Genomic DNA, 18363 nt, shown 5'->3' on the forward strand with positions numbered 1-18363 from the left:
ACTTATTCTGCCTACTTAAATTATGCTGGAAAAGTCTAGGGATTTGCTCAATGTTGAACGGGCTCATTTGCAATTCTGTAAATGTCTTCTTGGTGTCAAAAAGACGACACAAAATGTTCTTAGTTTATCAGTAATTTGGAAATGTAGAGTGTTTTTTTTTTTTTGGTTTTAGTGACACAAAGGTTTAAATATAATTTCATATGCAAGATAGATTAGACATGTCCAGTAGGTCTAGGTTTTACCAAAAAAATGTCAGATTTCAACCATTTCTCAACATATTAATTATCATTTAATTTAAAAAGTCAGTGTCGAAACTGCAGCTATATATATATATATATATATATATATATATATATATATATATATATATATATATATATATATGTTTATGTATGTGTTTATGTATATGTAATTGTATATAAAAGATATTATCACTAACAATGACATTCATATGCATTATATATTGTTTATTACTGTTATTATATGTATGTAATAAGTTGTCTGTTTTGTATGAATTTGCATATTCATTTAAACATTTCGCCAATTTGTATGATATTCGGCCATATTGGTCTATGATCTACTGGTAAACACATGTTCTGTTATGTTCTATATGTTGACTCTCTACTGTGTTTGTTCAAATTATGCCCGTTGTGTATAACTGGCCCCGCCCATGGGGCACAAAATTCCATTAGCCTTACATAGGGATTTGTTTTTTAATTTCTTCTCCTCAAGTTTGTTCAAAAAGTGCCCGTACAATTGAAGCTGGCCCGTACCTGGGGGGTCACTATATCCTCAATAGAATTTTATAAAAAAAAATCACAAGCCCAAGACTTTGTATGTATCATCATATGATGGACCTCTACCAAGGTTGTTCAAATAATACCGCTGGGGTCAAGGCTGGATCTACCCCATTTAACCTATTTTTTTTATTCTGAAGCCACAGGAACGGAAATTGGACAATGTGTACAGTTTTGAACAGAAATATCAATGTTGTCCTCGGATGAACCTGACTGTGACTTGTTGACTGACTTTCTTCTTTTACAGATACAGTAATGAAAATGGGACAATGTACACAGTTTTGAAAACAAAGACCAAAAATTTCACTTGTGTAACAGACAGATATAAACGACATTATGTCGTAAACCGAAAGGCCTAGAGCTTAGATATTTGGTGTGTAACAATGTCTAGTGGTATCAAATGTATAACACTTTCACACAGTTGGGCAATTTAGGGTCAATATGGATCTCTTGTTTTCCGTTGGGTTTAAATGCTTTGCAAGGTGCAATTAAATATTTGCCTTTACAGGAAAGACGCTTTGCTGTTTGTACCGCCTGTGGAGCCAGTTTCACGCCTACTGGATGAAGGCACGCGAGGCAGACGCACCGTTACTGCCACGATGTGTAGAGTCTGTAAACCAGTCAGTCTCGGACATACTCTATGATAATCAAGAGGAGGAAAATGATGACGGTACCTTTACATTAAATTAGACCTATTAGGGTCTACTCCCACATTTATTATTGTAGTTTTTACTTTTCAATTTAACTAGAATCAACAGCGTCATTGTGCCCAAACTGCAAAGTGGTGTGGGTTATATTGGAATAAACTTGTCCCGTCCATCCGTCTGTCCGACCGGTCTTGGACATCAAAATAAACATTACCTTAATTACAGTATTTTTATAGTTATTTCTCTTTCATTATTTTTATACTTATTTTATTCCCTGACTCCAATGGGCAGTCTTGTCCGGAGCATAAATTGAGCCCTCTTTGGGGTATTTGCTTCAAACTTGCAACTAACTAGAGTCTGTTCATGCATCGGACCGTAGTCTGCTCTGGCATGTAACTAGAGTTTGCTTTTGCATCTAACTAAAGTCCGCTCTTACATCTAACTAGAGTTTGGTCTTGCATATAACTAGAGTCTGCTCTAGCATCTCACCAGCGTGTGCTCTTGCATATAACTAGAGTATGCTCTAGCATCTAAACAGAGTGTGCTCTAGCATGTAACAAGAGTCTGCTCTTGCATCTAACTAGAGTCCGCTCATGCAGGTAACTAGAGTGTGCTGTTGCATCTAACTAGAGTCTGCTGTAGCATCGAATTAGAGTCTGCTTTTGCATCTAACTAAAGTCCGCTCTTACATCTAACTAAAGTCAGCTCTTGCATCTAACTAGAGTCTGCTCTAGCATCTAACTAGAGTCTACTCTGGCATCTAACTAGAGTGTGCTCTTGCAACTGCCTACATTCTGCTCTTGCATCTAACTAGATTCTGCTCCAAAATCTAGCTACAGTCTGCTCTAGCATCTAACTAGAGTGTGCTCTTGCAACTGACTACATTCTGCTCTAATATCTAACTAGAGTGTGCTCTTGCATCTAACTAGAGTCTGCTCTAGCATCTAACTAGAGTTTGCTCTTGCATCTAACCAGAGTCAGCTTTTGCATCTAACTAGAGTCAGCTCTTGCATCTAACTAGAGTCTACTTTTGCATCTAACTAGAGTCTGCTCTTGCATCGAACTAGAGTATGCTTTTGTATCTAACTAGAGTATGCTCTTGCATCTAACTAGAGCCTGCTCTTGCATCTAACTACAGTCTGCTCTTGCATCTAACTAGAGTATGCTCTTGCATCTAACTAAAGTCAGCTCTTATATCAAACTAGAGTCAGCTCTTGCGTCTAACTAGAGTCAGCTCTTGCATTTAACAAGATTATGCTCTTGCATTTAACTACAGTCTGCTGTAGCATCTGACTCTCGGTTCCTTTTGAAAACTAGCCAGATCCACCCATGCATGACGGTTATGGACCTTAAAATTGTCACAATTTCTAAAATTTAACACAAAAAAGCTTTTATTTATTATCAGATGTTGATTTTGCTTGTACAGTTGATATATGTTAACTAAATCACGGTTCCTTTCGACCAGTTTAATCCCCTCTCCTATGCATGAATGGGTCATAGCCTACTGACATTTATAAAAATAAAAATGACCAAACAACATGCCAGTAGGGCATGCGCCTCCTGTTAATAAATCATTGCTCAAAAGAGTTTATAGTTTCATTTCTGTTTTCTACTTTAGTTTAATTGTAGGTACATTTTTGTTCTTGATTGAACGAACAGGCAACCATAACAGTGTAATATAAGTACTAATTCTTGATTTGGTTTGGTTTTTAGTTATATTTGGTAAAGGTCAATATTAGAGCAAGGATGCTTGCTAATGCGGGATATTGAAAATCATACACCATCTCGGCGAGTATTGTCATTCAATCGGGAATCTACGGTATGCGCCTATCTGTCTTCATTTGTTTATCAATTCAGAACACAGTGGAATTAGAATATAGTTAACTCGATTTCTTTTTTACATTTTGCTTTCTGGTTTGTTGTGGGGTTTTTTTCTGAAAAAAATGCGGGATTTAAAAGTCTATTAATTTCTAAATGTTTTTTTTTTTTTGGGGGGGGGGGGGATTGGGACTGGTATTACAAGAATATACATTTAGCTTTAATTTGCACTTGTAATTTACTTACTTTACTAGCCGTAGCTCTTTCTAACGCTTGCTCTTGCATTATCAGCTGTTATAAAAAGCAAACTATCTTTCAGATTCCAACACAAGCAGATATGAGAGTGAAGGAGCTACGGCAAGAACAAGTACACCGGACCCAGGAGTTGAGCCAGAGGACCAGGAGGGGGAAGAGGACACATTTTATGTCCATCTACACCAGGTAAGAATGTGCCTTTTATATAGGATGATATTTTTATCTAACAGTGATTGGCATAGGTATTGTTGTGACTGAAAAATCTACGTAAAGATATTACTTTTTGGCGTCGGTTGCGACGACAATGTCGGCATCAGTAAAACTTTTGCGGAAAATACTTAAGTACTTATAATCCAATCATGATGACCTTTGGTAACAGTGTTTGTGGGCATAATTTCTCGGTCAAGTCAGATCGATTGGTAAATGCACCAGTAACTCTTAGAATAAACTCAGATTGATGAATTGAGCCTAGTCAGGACATAAGTGCTGAAGAGTCGGTCGTTTTTTTAAGCTGAAGTTCAGAGAATTATTATGTATGCTTATTCCAATTTCTCAGAAATAACACAGCGGGAGATTCTGAACTGCATAGCAAGAAGATGTTCTCTTTGGATGCGATTCTGAACTGCTTCGCAAGAATATCATCTCTATGGTTGATATCCTGAAATGCATAGCAAGAATATCATCTCTATGGTTGATATCCTGAAATGCATAGCAAGAAGATCATCTCTATGGTTGAGATCCTGAACTGCATAGCAAGAGGATCACCTCTTTGATTGAGATCCTGAACTGCATAGCAAGAGGATCATCTCTATGATTGAGATCCTGAACTACATAGCAAGAGGATCACCTCTATGGTTGAGATCCTAAACTGCATAGCAAGAGGATCACCTCTATGGTTGAGATCCTGAACTGCGTAGCAAGAGGATCACCTCTATGGTTGAGATCCTGAACTGCATAGCAAGAAGGATCATCTCTATGGTTGAGATCCTGAACTGCATAGCAAGAGGATCACCTCTATGGTTGAGATCCTGAACTGCATAGCAAGAAGATCATCTCAATGATTGAGATCATGAACTGCGTAGCAAGAGGATCACCTCAATGATTGAGATCCTGAACTGCATAGCAAGAGGATTATCTCTATGGCTGAGATCATGAACAACATAGCAAGAGGATCACCTCTATGGTTGATATCCTGAAATGCATAGCAAGAATATCATCTCTATGGTTGATATACTGAAATGCATAGCAAGAAGATCATCTCTATGGTTGAAATCCTGAACTGCGTAGCAAGAAGATCATCTCCATGGCTGAGATCATGAACAACATAGCAAGGCGGATTATCTCTATGGTTGTGATCCTGAACTACATAGGAAGAATATCATCTCTAGGGTTGAGATCTTGAACTGCATAGCAAGACGGATCATCTCTATGGTTGTAATTCTGAACTGCATAGCAAGAAGCAAGAATCTCTATGGTTAAGATCCTGAACTGCACAGCAAGAAGCAAGAATCTCTATTGATTGATGACTCAATAGAATGGATAAGTATTTTCCATTGACAAGTCTTTGCAAAATGTTCTGAACATATCAACATGTTCATTATTGTTATAGGTCTTCATCACAAAGAATGCTGTCTTATGTAATGAGATGCAGAAAAACTTCAACGAGCTGAGTCATGCTAATGAGTTCATGGTAGAGCACGTGAAGCATGAGGGCGAGGCCCTTCCTTCTAGACTTCAGGTATTAACGAGGCCCTTACAGGGGTGTAACCATTTAGATACTTTCACTTGCTGGACAACATGTACATACTTAATATCTGAAATGCTCAATTTAAATTAAAACATGAAGATTACATGTATTTAAACTCACATTTTAGAAATCCTTAATCCCTTCACAACTTACATCGAAAAAAATACGATGTCAATGTATTTTTGTTGTAATGGAAAACATTAACTGATAAACTTCACAGTTTGCTGAATATTTCAAGAATGTAAAGTACACAAGATTGGTTCTCTTACAGTATCACTCAGTATCAATATTTAACACTGCAGGATGTTACGGACAATGGTTTCCCGATGTTTGTGACGTCTAGACAGCTGCTTCTGATGCTGGACGCGTCCGTGGGACCTCCGTATTTCTTTGACAGGAACAAGGATGGTAGTCTGAAGGTTGGCGGGATTATCTTTCAACTTAGGGGAGTGGGGTCGAGGCTCTTTAAAACGAGAATTTATCTAACAAATAGGGAGTTTTCAATAAACATGAACATGAATTATACATAGTCTCAGATGAGAGCATATAAATTGTATATATACTGAGAAAAACAATTCGTGGTAAGTGGTAAGTGAGAGGCCGATTTTAGTCAATTTTTGTTTCTTCATAATATCAGAATCTGAATTGGTTTTGGCACAACTTAAGGAAAATATTTTCTCGTTGGATGTGAAGACAGCTATGGTAATAATGATATATTTGGGGATGTATATTGTACCTACATACTTGAATCAACATAGATTTTCTGGTCAGTGGGTGTTGTGTACCTGCCTTTTCTGACACATTTCACAGTGACTGGCTTAAAAGTTTTATTGCCATTGACTTGGTAAAAATTGGTCTGAAATATATTGTAATATTGTTTCACATGTAGTTCACCAATACACTAGAAACATCATAGGAATGTTGATCAGCATGGGCTGTGGCATTCCTGACATTTTTTTCTCAAATTTTCACTTGGTCTATCATGAGTTATGGCCATTGACTAAGATGGTCTGGATAATATTGTTTTGCATGTAGATCCAAAAGTAATGCTCCTACACACATGCAGCAGCAAAGGATTTCTGGTTAACATTAAGTGTTGTTCACCTGATATTTCTTTCACAATTCACTTATCAATTCCACAATTCGACATTTAACCACAACTGTGTCCAGGTAATATCTGGATTTATTCGCCACGACTGTGATAACTGTGATTCCACATTTCGACATTTAACCAAAACTCTATTCAGGTTACATCTGGGTGTATTCGTCACGACTGTGATAGCTCTAGTTGCATTTATGTAGGTGGAAATAGCTGGATGGACAGGCCTAGATGGTCCCCTGAGTTTCCTGCCCCTGCTTCATGAGGACTCGGACGCGGAGGAATACCTTGAAGAAGAAGAGGTAGAGGAGATTCGAGGCGGAGCCAGTGGAAAGAAACTTAAGGTTAGCTTTGTATGTTTTATTACAGTAAAATGGAACTGCTTTGAGCTGACGATCAGACAAACGGATTATTCTAGTAATACCCGATTGTTTTCACACTGCTAGATATAAAAGAAGTGACGGAGGTTGCTTGTTTTGTTTTGGAGAAAAAAGAAAAGGTAATGTGCTAGCCTTGTTGTTGAGAATGGTAGCGTTTTGCAATTGGCCGTGGCTTAAAATAGCATAAGATATTCACATGAAACTTGGTACACATGGTACCAGTGCAAATGTTTAGCAAACTCCATACCTATGACTGTAAAAATAGTCAAGACGTTCCATTTATTGACTTGACAAAGAACAGACGAGCATTGATATATGCTTACACTGCTCTTGTTGTATGATGCTGAGGTAAAATTGTATTAAGCGCCATTCTGACGAGAAGAACAGAAAAACTGTATTAGAAGTCCATATACTTCTTACCCCGGAATGATGAGGGTTCTGCCCTTAGAGTGAGACATTAAATGCTTTATACATTGTAACTGTACAGTACAGGTACACGTGTATGGGGTTCTAATGTTCGCGATTAATACTAAAATTGGGATTGGGAACTTTTAACTTCAGACTATTGAACAGTTGAAAATATCGTTTTTTGCTGTGACATTTGCATTTAAAACAGTAAGAAGTACCTTAAATGAATTTAATTGACTTGATAAACAATATCAAAAGGGGTCTTGGACTCTTTAAACTGCTTTGGGCATACATTCCTCATACTCAAACAGACCCACGGCTATTTTTCAGGATTGACAATTATAAGGTGTTAGAACCCCATGGTATAAGATCTGTATGACATGAAATAAGAATTAAAGTTAGGACATCCTGTAAAAGATCTAGCACTAAGTACATAAATAAAACGTGTACAGAGATACTAGTGGTTGTCTTGTTGTGCTTCAAGGTTGATCCTCGCCGGGAGATAACGTATACTGTGTTTGTGGAGGAGATCTGGCCTCGCATCAAGGATAAGGCAATCTACCATCCGTCCCTAGTATGGACAGAGATCATGTCATTCATCAAGGTATGGGGCTAGTCTCTTCAATTATTTTAACTACCATTAATAATATCTGACATGTGTTTCCGATCCGGAAAGAAAAATCCAAACCGAGGGTACCTGCGTTGCCAGGTAAGGAGGCTTGCCTGACTTGGATATTATATTAAATTCACTTATGATTTGATGAGTGTGAAATCATTAAGTCATAAGTGCATTTTCACTCTCAGCAATAATGACTAGTATCATAGAACAAAAGTGACATAGGTGATAATTTGAATTTGCAAAACATAAAATGCTTGAATAGCTTACGGGCAAGCAGTTATTTTAAAAATAATACACATAAATGCAGACATTTATTAAAGATTATTGATGTAAGTTTTCGTGCACACCCGGCGTCCATGCATTTTCTAGTGAATCAAAGTGATTTCCTTGTTTAAATAGCCGAAAAGATATTTGAGTGGAAAGAGAAAATAAAGTAAACGGAAAATTGAAGAAAGCGAATTCTGCAAATCATTGAAAAAAGAATTTCTCTAGACCCTTTTTATGAAGCGTCATATAGAAATTCTCTATGAAGTTTTTTGAAATCGTGCCCCTTGGATTAAAGATGGTCCCGCGCCAGGGGTCATAAGTTTTATGTAGATTTATGTAATATAAACTTTGAAAATCTTCTTGTCTCAAAACACAAGCCCCAGATCTTTGTAGGTAGCATCATATAGTTGTCCTCCCAAGTCTGTTCAAATTAAGCCCATGGGGTAGAAACTGACCATTCACCGGGTTCACAAGTTGCCTATAGATTAATATAAGGCAATCTTTGAACATCTTCCTGTCTGAAACCACTAGGCCGAGATCATTGTCATTTTGTACGTCGCATAATGTAGTGGTCATCTACCAAGTTTGTTCATATTTTGCCTCTGGGGTCACAAGTTTCCTCAATACTTTTATAGGATTAACTATATATATACTATTATCAGAAAATGAAACTTGGTTATTAGAATGACGTAGGTTGTTGTTTGTACTGGTTGGCTGAGCAAAACCGAATCACTTCGGTTAGGGTTGACACATTGTGAGGGAGCTGGGTAAATATGAAAAGTTTATGGATACTTTAAGTTTATGGATACTTTTTATGGGATTGCGTTTTGGGCCTAAAGAGCCAAAGTCGTGATCATTGTAACTAAAAATGAAAGACATCTGGTATTGAATAACTTTCGTTTGGGATGACATTTTGTAACAAAATTGGTATTTAGTAGGGATATAAAAACGAAATTTTTTGGTAATTTTTTCGATCAAATATTCGAATATTCGATAACCAAACCTACTCTTTTAGAAGTTGTAGTTATCTTTTATTATTCGCTATAGTAATAACCGGGTCTCTTGAACCATTCTTTGTCCGTGGAACGATTTCTTAATGTCTATAACACTGCATGTAATGATGCTGTACAGGGATACAGGGAGATATCCTATGCGCATGTATGTTTTAAAACGATGTATTAAATGTTAGTTAAGGTTACTCTATTTGCCCAAAGATAAATATACAGATTGTGGTATGAGATGTTTATATAGTATGACAATATAGGTTATAAAAAAAACTGGGTTATTGATATTAAGCGTAACTTATACAGGAATGGGTTTGGATATGTGTGGGAATAGCAAAATGTTGCCAACCTAAGGTAATATTTTAATAATTATGCTCAAACTTTAAAAGAACAGTCCATACAAAACGTGCAGTCAAGGTGTAGAGTGAATATTAAATTTTAATATCATTGTAACTATAAATATTGTGTTGAATTTGAAAAAAAAATATTACTGCAATAGACGTGAGAAATTTAGACATTTTATGGAAAGACGCCGTAGCTCTTTACATTGCTAAATGATAGAGAAAGGTACACATTATAACATCTCATGAGAATATCGTGTATGTATGTATTATGAAACTGTACTGGAAGATGAATATCTCTTCATGCTAGCATGCCCTTTATATTCTGATATTCTAACGAGATATCTACCTATGTATTATTGTCATTTTCCAAATCTTGAAAAGTTTTATGCTTTGATGTCAAACGAAAATGTGAATCTTATTCGAAACGTTGCCATGTGTCTTTACTTCTCTTTGCTAGAGAGGGACAAATACCTAGAAACTTTCAGATAAATATGACTTTCGATGTGCACTGTTAACTTAAATACGTCAACAGTGTTTAAATTGATTTTGCTGTTTATCTGTTTATGCCATAACTTCATGCATTATGCTTAATTCAAGTTGTATAGTGTGTAATTAGGACCGGAGGCCATAATATGCAAATAAATTAAATGAATTTAATTGTCACAGCCGATACCCTGATTTCTCTAAAATTAGCTCTGAAATTCACAATTTACAGAAAAAACTAACTAACAAAAAGCAATACATTTTGAAGAAACTTAAAAACAAATTCGATTTATTTTAATTCCATTGCGTTCATACTTTTGACAATGCGAAATTATATTGGCGAATATTGTAAATTCGCGGTTGAATGACGTTATGCGCCTACGGAGGGTCGTTCCGTTGAACGATCCACAATACCGTGGAGTTTCGTTCTAATGATTCATTCTCATAAAAAACAAAGGTCTTAAACTTTCACTCAGGTGAGCGATATGGGGTCATCATGGCCCTCTTGTTCTATTAATCGTTACCGCCCACCACTAATGTTAACTATTATGAGCAAATTAAACATTAGACTCCTGCACAATTGTCATCATAAATTAGACAACAATGGTGTGACACAAGGTTTTATCTTATAACTAGCTTTTTAAATAAAAAACAGCAGACGATTGTTGGAGTTTATTCTCCATGGCACTCTTGTTGTATGCATGGCAGTAATTTAAATAACAACAATCTGACACGCACAAATTGAGCTTTAGCATAAAACCGCTGGTGATTTATTGCGGCTTGTGGGAAATAACTTTGAAATATTTATACGAACATCTAGTATCCAGGTTTGACAAGGCAAATTTTGATTTACATGTATTGTAGGGTTCCTTTGAGGCGCTGTCCAAACCCAATGGCTGCCTTGAAAAAGAAGAATATTTCAAACTAGGTCGTAAACGAGCCCAATATTCCTCTGAAGAACAAGACTCCATCTACGCCTACTTCTTGAAATATGAACAATTCAGGAAGCAGAACTCGCTATTTGATGAAACCGACCTGGTTCACGACACGGTCCATCGCCTTTATGTCTTAAAGAGGCGTCCATGGGTTTTCCACCAGATATATGTCGACGAGACTCAGGATTTTACCCAGGCAGAACTGCGTCTGCTCATCACACTGTGTCAGAATCCTAACGACATGTTTCTTACGGGTATGTACTAAGTATTATAATAGTATTGCATAAAATGTGTGATTTCGGTCCGTTATCGTCATGTGTTAAAACGTGAAAACCCGGGCGTTATTGGTAGAAAACGTGCATTATTCAATAAATTCATTTGCCGTTAATGACCGGCTATTTGTTTTACATAAGATGTACCAGGGCCCGTATCATTACAATGGACGCTGCATTTCTAACCGAAAGTGTGTCAACGATGCAATCTTTTGCACAAAAACATATTTCAGCATATATAGCTGCATACATATATTATAGAAATAAATAAAACCACATTTAACTTACATATTTTATTCTGAGTTGTCTTTTCCTGGGAAGCTTAGGTGTGTTTACTAGATACTTTCTTCAGTTGTTTAATGTTTTGATTATTTGATTGCTTTAAAAGCACTAAATTAAGTCTATAACGTTTAACTCCTTCCTACTTGAGTTATATCTGTCGATTTTATTCAGAACAAACGACTTATTTGGATATGATTCCATTACGTCGTAGGTAATGAAATAAGAGTTCAAAGTTTTATTTCTCTGATGCTTAAGATGCTGATAAATTTTATCCGGAACATTTTTTCCGGTTTTAATTAGTTGTCAAAACATATACTGTTAAAGTAGGAATATATCGGTAATTGATTGATTACCCGGTAGGTATTGTGTAAATAATCCAAGTAATCCAGTAAAATTCTAAATAACGCACTTTCAAATCGACTGAACTCTGAAAATAATGTCGTCAAAACAAAAATGTAACTGTCGAGTTATGTTGCGGCCCTTATCGAGCTTAATGTAAAACTATTTCAATGACATCGCTCGTGACGTCACACAAGTACCTGATATGGAGTTTTTTTTAAACTAACTGTTTTTGCATTTTCGTGGCATTAAACAGCTTTTGTAACACAAAAGTTACTCATGGTGTCTGTTTATGCAATAATAGCGATAATACACCTTTTTCTCGGTCATTACCATCTGCAAAGGCCCTTAAAATAGTTCAAAACCTCGTGCTACGCACTCGGGCTGTAAGGCATTTTGCGGGCCTTTGCAGATGGTAACACCCTCAAAAAAGTGTATTAACCCAATATTAAAGCCTTTCTGAATGGTTAGAATAGATTGTTTTCACAAATTTCAGCGAATGTTTTACGATTTTGCCATCTTTGAGATTGTTTTGTCAGGAATTTACGTCCGAGCTGTGGGCGTCACAGTTTCGTTTCTGAACAATAACATGACTATTTGGAATACAGCCTTCTAATCTTATATTGGTTTGGTCAATAGATGATTCCTTTTGATTTTGGGTTTATAAAGGTCAAAGGTCAAGGTCATGGTGATGTTTACTTAAATAAACTATCGGAGTTTTTGTTTTAATCAATAACTTTTGAACGACTCGGTGTATACATTTCTGATTTGGTTTGGAAATTGGAAAGGTAGTAAATACGAGTATGAACAATGATACAAAATTTTAGAATTCATATAAAAAGTTGGCTTTCAACTTTTTGTTATCTTTGATAAAAAAAATAATGTTTAGCTCCTAATAAACACGTATATTTTGTTATGTCCATTTTTGTTTCAGGTGATACTGCCCAAAGTATCATGCGAGGCATCTCATTTCGATTTAGTGATCTTCGGTCGCTCTTCTTTCACGCAAAACACTCAATGGGCAATACTTCAGCTGTTGAGGTCCCAACGCAGGTATTCATATACTGTAAATGCCTGTCACCTTACAAGGGTTCTAGTTTCTTATGTTGTGTCACCATTTCTACATAAAATAAACGCATGTTTCCCTTCAGGTCTACCAGCTTAACACCAACTACCGTTCCCATGCCGGTATTCTCTCCCTGGCAACCAGTATTCTCGAACTCATGGCTGAGTTCTTCCCCGAGTCGTTTGATCGCCTCCAACCAGACCAAGGCTTGTTTTCCGGTCCCCAGCCTATACTACTGGAGTCGTGCAGTTTTGGGGACCTTGCAGTTCTCCTCAGGGGGAATCGGAGGAAGACGTCAGATATCCAGTTCGGGGCCAATCAGGCTGTTTTGGGTTGTTTTTACTTTGCATATATTCATTCCTGATATAGTGTGCATGTACAAATGTTATTATGAAAAATATGTAAAATAGTTCTCAGTTTAACAAAAGTATTCGTGTTTTAACCAGATATTTAATTGGTTAAATTCAAAAATAAATGAAATGAGGTTTCTCGAATCCATACATTCACTAACAACGTTTTTTGAATGTTTTACAGTCAAGTGGTTGTTGTCAGTGTGTGTAAACCACGTGATAAATTACGTCATAAATGCTTCGTCGGAAGGCAACATTTTGATTCGAATGATGACCTAAAACAAAGATAACTTATCTTTTTTTCACCATTTTAAATGAAACAAAGGGGGGGGGACTCAATGCCTCTCCTAGAGCCCCGGAACTTCTCCAAACGTGTTTTCCAAAGTAATGTGTTGACACCGCTCCATCAGGCGACGGTTTTGTGAAAAGGTTTGTCGAAGTGTTTTAAGAAACTAAACCCTCAATAAAACTCTAGTAAAAGATCAAAGACGGAGTTCTGTAAGAGGCGTAGAGTGCGCTTTGTTTCATTTAAAATGGTGAATAAATAGATAAGTTATATTTTTTAAGGTTTTCATTTGAAGCAGAATATTGCCTTCCGACGTAGCATTTATGACTAAATTTATCACGTGGTATACACACACTGTTAGTTAAATGTATGATTGCAGCGGTGAATGATGCAGCTAGCGATTAGATTCACTATTCTAGAACTCGTTATGAGCCTGCTTTACCATTGACCGGTATTAAAGGCGTACAATAAAGGGTGATGCAAACATCTTATTACATTGAAATAAAAAAAATGTTTTGCATCAACCTATTATGTGTGCCTTTAAATCAATGTACAATAATTGTGACAGTGGTATACTAGTATATAACATGTCCAATGTTGTAATGTTAAAGTGGCATACTAGTTATAACACATGTTTCATGTTGTAATGTTACAGTGGCATACTAGTTATAATACATGTTTCCTGTTGTAATGTTACAGTGGCATACTAGTTATAACACATGTTTCATGTTGTAATGTTACAGTGGCATACTAGTTATAATACATGTTTCCTGTTGTAATGTTTCGGTTGCAAACTAGTATACGACATGTTCTATGTTGTAATGTTACAGTGGCAAACTAATGTACGACATATGGTACCGTGGGAAACTAGTGTACGACATTGTCCATGTTGTAATGTTACAGTTGAATACTAGTTTAGTATACGTTCCACATTGTAATGTTACTAGTATAGTACATGTTTCATGTTGTAATGTTACAGTGGCAAACTAGTGCAGTACATGTTCCATGTTGTTATGTTACTGTGGCAACGTTGGGTATTATATGTTCCATGTTGTAATGTTACAATGGAAAACTAGTGTATTATATGGTCCATGTTGTAATGTTACAGTGGTGAATGATGCAGCTAGAGACTCCATACCAGAAGAGCTGAGACTTGGCCTTGTGTTGACCATTTATGAGGCCAAGGGTCTCGAATTTGATGATGTACTACTGTACAACTTTTTCAAAGACTCGGAGGTAATGATGCAATTTGACACATTCACTTTGGTCACGAAATATGGTTTCATTAGCTCAACGCGTCCGTTTTTCAAGATGAATAGTCAGGATTTTGTGATAGTATGTGCGTCATTGGCTTCATCATGCAAAACGTTTACCTTGGCAAAATCTTAGATTAAATATTCATCGGAAACTTGTCAAACATCTTGCCAGAAACAAAACGCACACTCATGGCAAGGCCCATAACTCTGACATTAAGAATTGTTGACTGACACCACTTGTTCTAATGAAAAACAACAGACAAGGGTTCGCATTGATTTTGCGGCGCTCTTAATCTTAAGTTGAAGTGCGTGTTAACATTGCATTTGATTTATTCAAATAGTAAACATTGTATATATTTTAAGCTGTCTAATTAGATCTTGTTTGTATCCGATAAAGATATTTTGAAGCGTATTTTTCCTATAGCACCCAATTAAGAGTGGAGAGTATTTGAAGAGACAACTAAGCCAACAGGCATATCTAGGCTAGATATGTGCATGATATCTTGTGCGAATTTTTGTGTCGCCAGCAAAATATGACAGACACATAGGAATTCATATGTCCGGAGGCCACGTCCGAAACGTGTAGAAGAATTTCCTTTTGGGTTCAGTAGGTCAAAGTCCTGGTGAGCTTTACTAGAAAACTAGCACACCGCACAAAGCTGCGCGTCCGATTTACAGAATTCTAGTGTGTATATCCCATACCTTCCTGTGTACTTTCTCGCCAGGCAAACAAGGAATGGCGAGTGGTTACGGAGTACCTGGAGAGACAGCTAAGCCAGCAGACAAAAACTGGAGCTCGAAATGTGTATGACAATCCTGTGCAGATTGATAAAGGTAGGTTGCAAAGATTCTGCCGAGCTTGCTGATCAGGGCCCTGTTTCATTAAAGGATGTTATTTGTTTTATACAGAATATTAGATTTGTAGGTACTATTTTAATACTTGCACAAATTCGAACAAAAACCATTTCACTTTACGTCTATGATTTTTAATGAAACAGACCCAAGATTGCAACTTTGACTTGCGAATACACAAATGATACTTAGCTTGATAAAACGAGTTGTTGATCAATAAAAGTTAATGTTATTTCTGTGCTAAGAAGTTTTGTGCTTGAATAAAGTAATATTCTCATGTACATGATTGTTTGTAAAGTGCAAAATTTAAACCCAAAGCAATAAAGCCTCCTTATTTAAAGCTAATTAACTATTGTATCACAGGCATCCTGACAACTCAAGACACCATCCAAATAACAACACAATAGAATAAATGAATTCTCTTTTTAACAAGATGCCCAATTAGTGATTGATTCTAATTTTTCGTTATTAATGCATTATAAACACAAGGGTGCAATGTTGCAAATCCATGAAGCGATATAGTACCTTTGCGTTCATACAACGCCTGTGATATGAACAAGGCGGATATTTGAAACGGCCTTTACCGTTAGTCAAATGATGTCATCCTTGTCCAGTCGAACTGCAGCAATGAAATAACCAATGTCATTTGAAACGCTTATCAGTTTATGCAGAATGTACATAAGTTTTTCTATAAAGAAAAAATATGGCAATGTAAATATTCTTTAATCACAGACATCCTAGCAGCCCCAAACAGACCACGGCCCCTGAAGTTTAACCACAACCAACACAAGGTGCTCAACTCTGAGCTGAAGCGCTTGTACACGGCGTTGACACGAGCCCGCGTGAACGTGTGGATATTTGACGAGGACAATGTTAAACGTGCGCCCATGTTTGAGTACTTCAAAGCCCGCAAGCTGGTGAAGGCACTGCAGGTCGAGGAAATTAATGAGAAAAGTGAGTACGGCCAATTATCTAATATATCTGGTTAGCGATGGAATGACCCAGACCTTTTCATTTCATTGCTCGGAAGACAATTCCCGTATCTTAGCTGGTCTGTTCTTGTTTGTAATGGGGGAAAGGTACTGCTGGTGTCATTGTTGACAGTACTGGTACGCAAAAATGTTAATCTTTTTTATAAGCAAAACAGGGTTTGAAGAATAAAATAAAATATAGAATAGTCCAATTTCACGCCGTGAGTAGTGAATGTTTTTTTTTGTATTTATAGATATTAAAGTGAACCCACAGACGGGTAATTTGCTTATTACAAGAATGGAGCATAATGGTAAAATTATAACTGTTATTCACCTGGTGTCGTGGCTGTAGCGCTGGATTTTCAATACATGCTACAAGTGAAATTAGCTCGAAACTCATATTTTTCCTTCTTTTAGTGTCCTAATTTCAATATCTACATGTGAACATCAAGGGTCGGTTTAGTCATGATTATGTGCATGCGCGAGGGACGACGTCACGGAGAGAATTTTCAAATAATTGTGGCGGGAATGTTAAATTTTCAAGCGGAATTTTCAGAAAACTCTATGGAGGGAATATTTTAAATACTCGGCGTTTATTTTGGATGACGTCAGTTTCTGTGGTGGGAATTATGGAGAACATGAGCGCAAAAAAGTAAGGTGACGTTTCGAATTCCTCACTAAGCAATGTGTTTAGTAAAATAGGTATCAATTATTACAACGTTATTTTTTGAACGTCAGTGACATTTTCTAGACACTCAGAATTACCGAACGTATAAAGTGCTGACTTGTATACACGATCTAGGGCTTTACAGAGTCATACTAAACAGTAGTCAATTGGTGACTTAACGATGAAGTTGACACCTGGTAAGTTGTATTACTACTTTATAACTTAATGTCGAAAACCTTTAGTGTTTCTTTGATGATATAACACATTTTATCACTACGTTATTGTGTTATATTCTGACATTTGCTATAGTCGTCTTCGTCTTGGGCAGAGGATCTGATCCTAAATGTCCGCAATCAAGCCCTTGATCGTTTATAAAAATTAGCTCTGTATACGTTTGGTACTTAATAGTGACTAGGAAAATTCACTAACGTTTTAAAAATAACGTCGTAATACGTTGTACCTGTTTTTCTAAAAATATTGCATAGTGGGAATCTCGACAAGTCTTCTACTGTCGTGCACACTTGTTCTCCACATTTCCAACTACAAAAATTGCTGCAGAGTATTTAAAATATTTTCTCCATAGAGATATTTGAAATTTTCTGCAAAAAATATTTGAAAATTCCCTTTAGGACGTCTTCCCTCCCGTAGGCGCATGCTTGAAGTTAAATCGGCCCTTGTACTATTGACATCTCACAAAATGTCTGCGAAAGTTATGCAAATTAAGAGTTAGTTTTCATCAAAACATATTAAGACCATTTGTTATTCAAATCATAAAAACAAAGATGTTGTGGCCAAAGCTTACTGAACGTTATTTAAAATATAATTTAATAACTTATAAAAAAGTTATGTTTTTTAATTTCTCTGAAATTAATATTGTAATTTAATGGATAAAAATAGAAAAAATAAATAGAAATTAAAAGTTGACAGGGTTTATTTTAATAAAAACATTTGTTGGAATTGTGAAAAGCATGGAAAAGATCTAAAACATTACAATAAGACATGTTACCCTCAACGGATTTGAACCCTTAATATTTCGCAGTACAATCCTAAAAGTTATCTATTACACTATATGACCTAAGTATCGTCTGATTTAAGCAGTTCAATAACTAGTTTTATAACAAAACGTACGACACAGGAGTAATATTAACCCATATAATATTTTCCACCTATTACTATTGTTATGACTATGCAAATAAGGTAACCGCATAACCGATACATG

General features: G+C 36.3%; 1 protein-coding gene across 2 annotated transcripts in view; it reads left to right on the forward strand.

The window, feature by feature from the left end:
- LOC128220479 (TPR and ankyrin repeat-containing protein 1-like) overlaps nucleotides 1-18363 on the forward strand; it is a 77573-nt gene that overhangs the window by 44493 nt on the left and 14717 nt on the right. For both annotated transcript variants that reach the window (XM_052928888.1, XM_052928889.1), the window contains 12 exons: nucleotides 1306-1467; nucleotides 3582-3703; nucleotides 5127-5255; nucleotides 5567-5683; nucleotides 6567-6707; nucleotides 7636-7755; nucleotides 10733-11057; nucleotides 12631-12749; nucleotides 12848-13094; nucleotides 14507-14634; nucleotides 15380-15488; nucleotides 16239-16460. In XM_052928888.1, coding sequence (XP_052784848.1) covers nucleotides 1306-1467; nucleotides 3582-3703; nucleotides 5127-5255; nucleotides 5567-5683; nucleotides 6567-6707; nucleotides 7636-7755; nucleotides 10733-11057; nucleotides 12631-12749; nucleotides 12848-13094; nucleotides 14507-14634; nucleotides 15380-15488; nucleotides 16239-16460 — 1941 coding nt within the window. The remainder of the gene's footprint in view (nucleotides 1-1305; nucleotides 1468-3581; nucleotides 3704-5126; nucleotides 5256-5566; nucleotides 5684-6566; nucleotides 6708-7635; nucleotides 7756-10732; nucleotides 11058-12630; nucleotides 12750-12847; nucleotides 13095-14506; nucleotides 14635-15379; nucleotides 15489-16238; nucleotides 16461-18363) is intronic.

Source organism: Mya arenaria, chromosome 15 (genome assembly GCF_026914265.1).
Source record: "Mya arenaria isolate MELC-2E11 chromosome 15, ASM2691426v1".
Taxonomy (NCBI): domain Eukaryota; kingdom Metazoa; phylum Mollusca; class Bivalvia; order Myida; family Myidae; genus Mya; species Mya arenaria.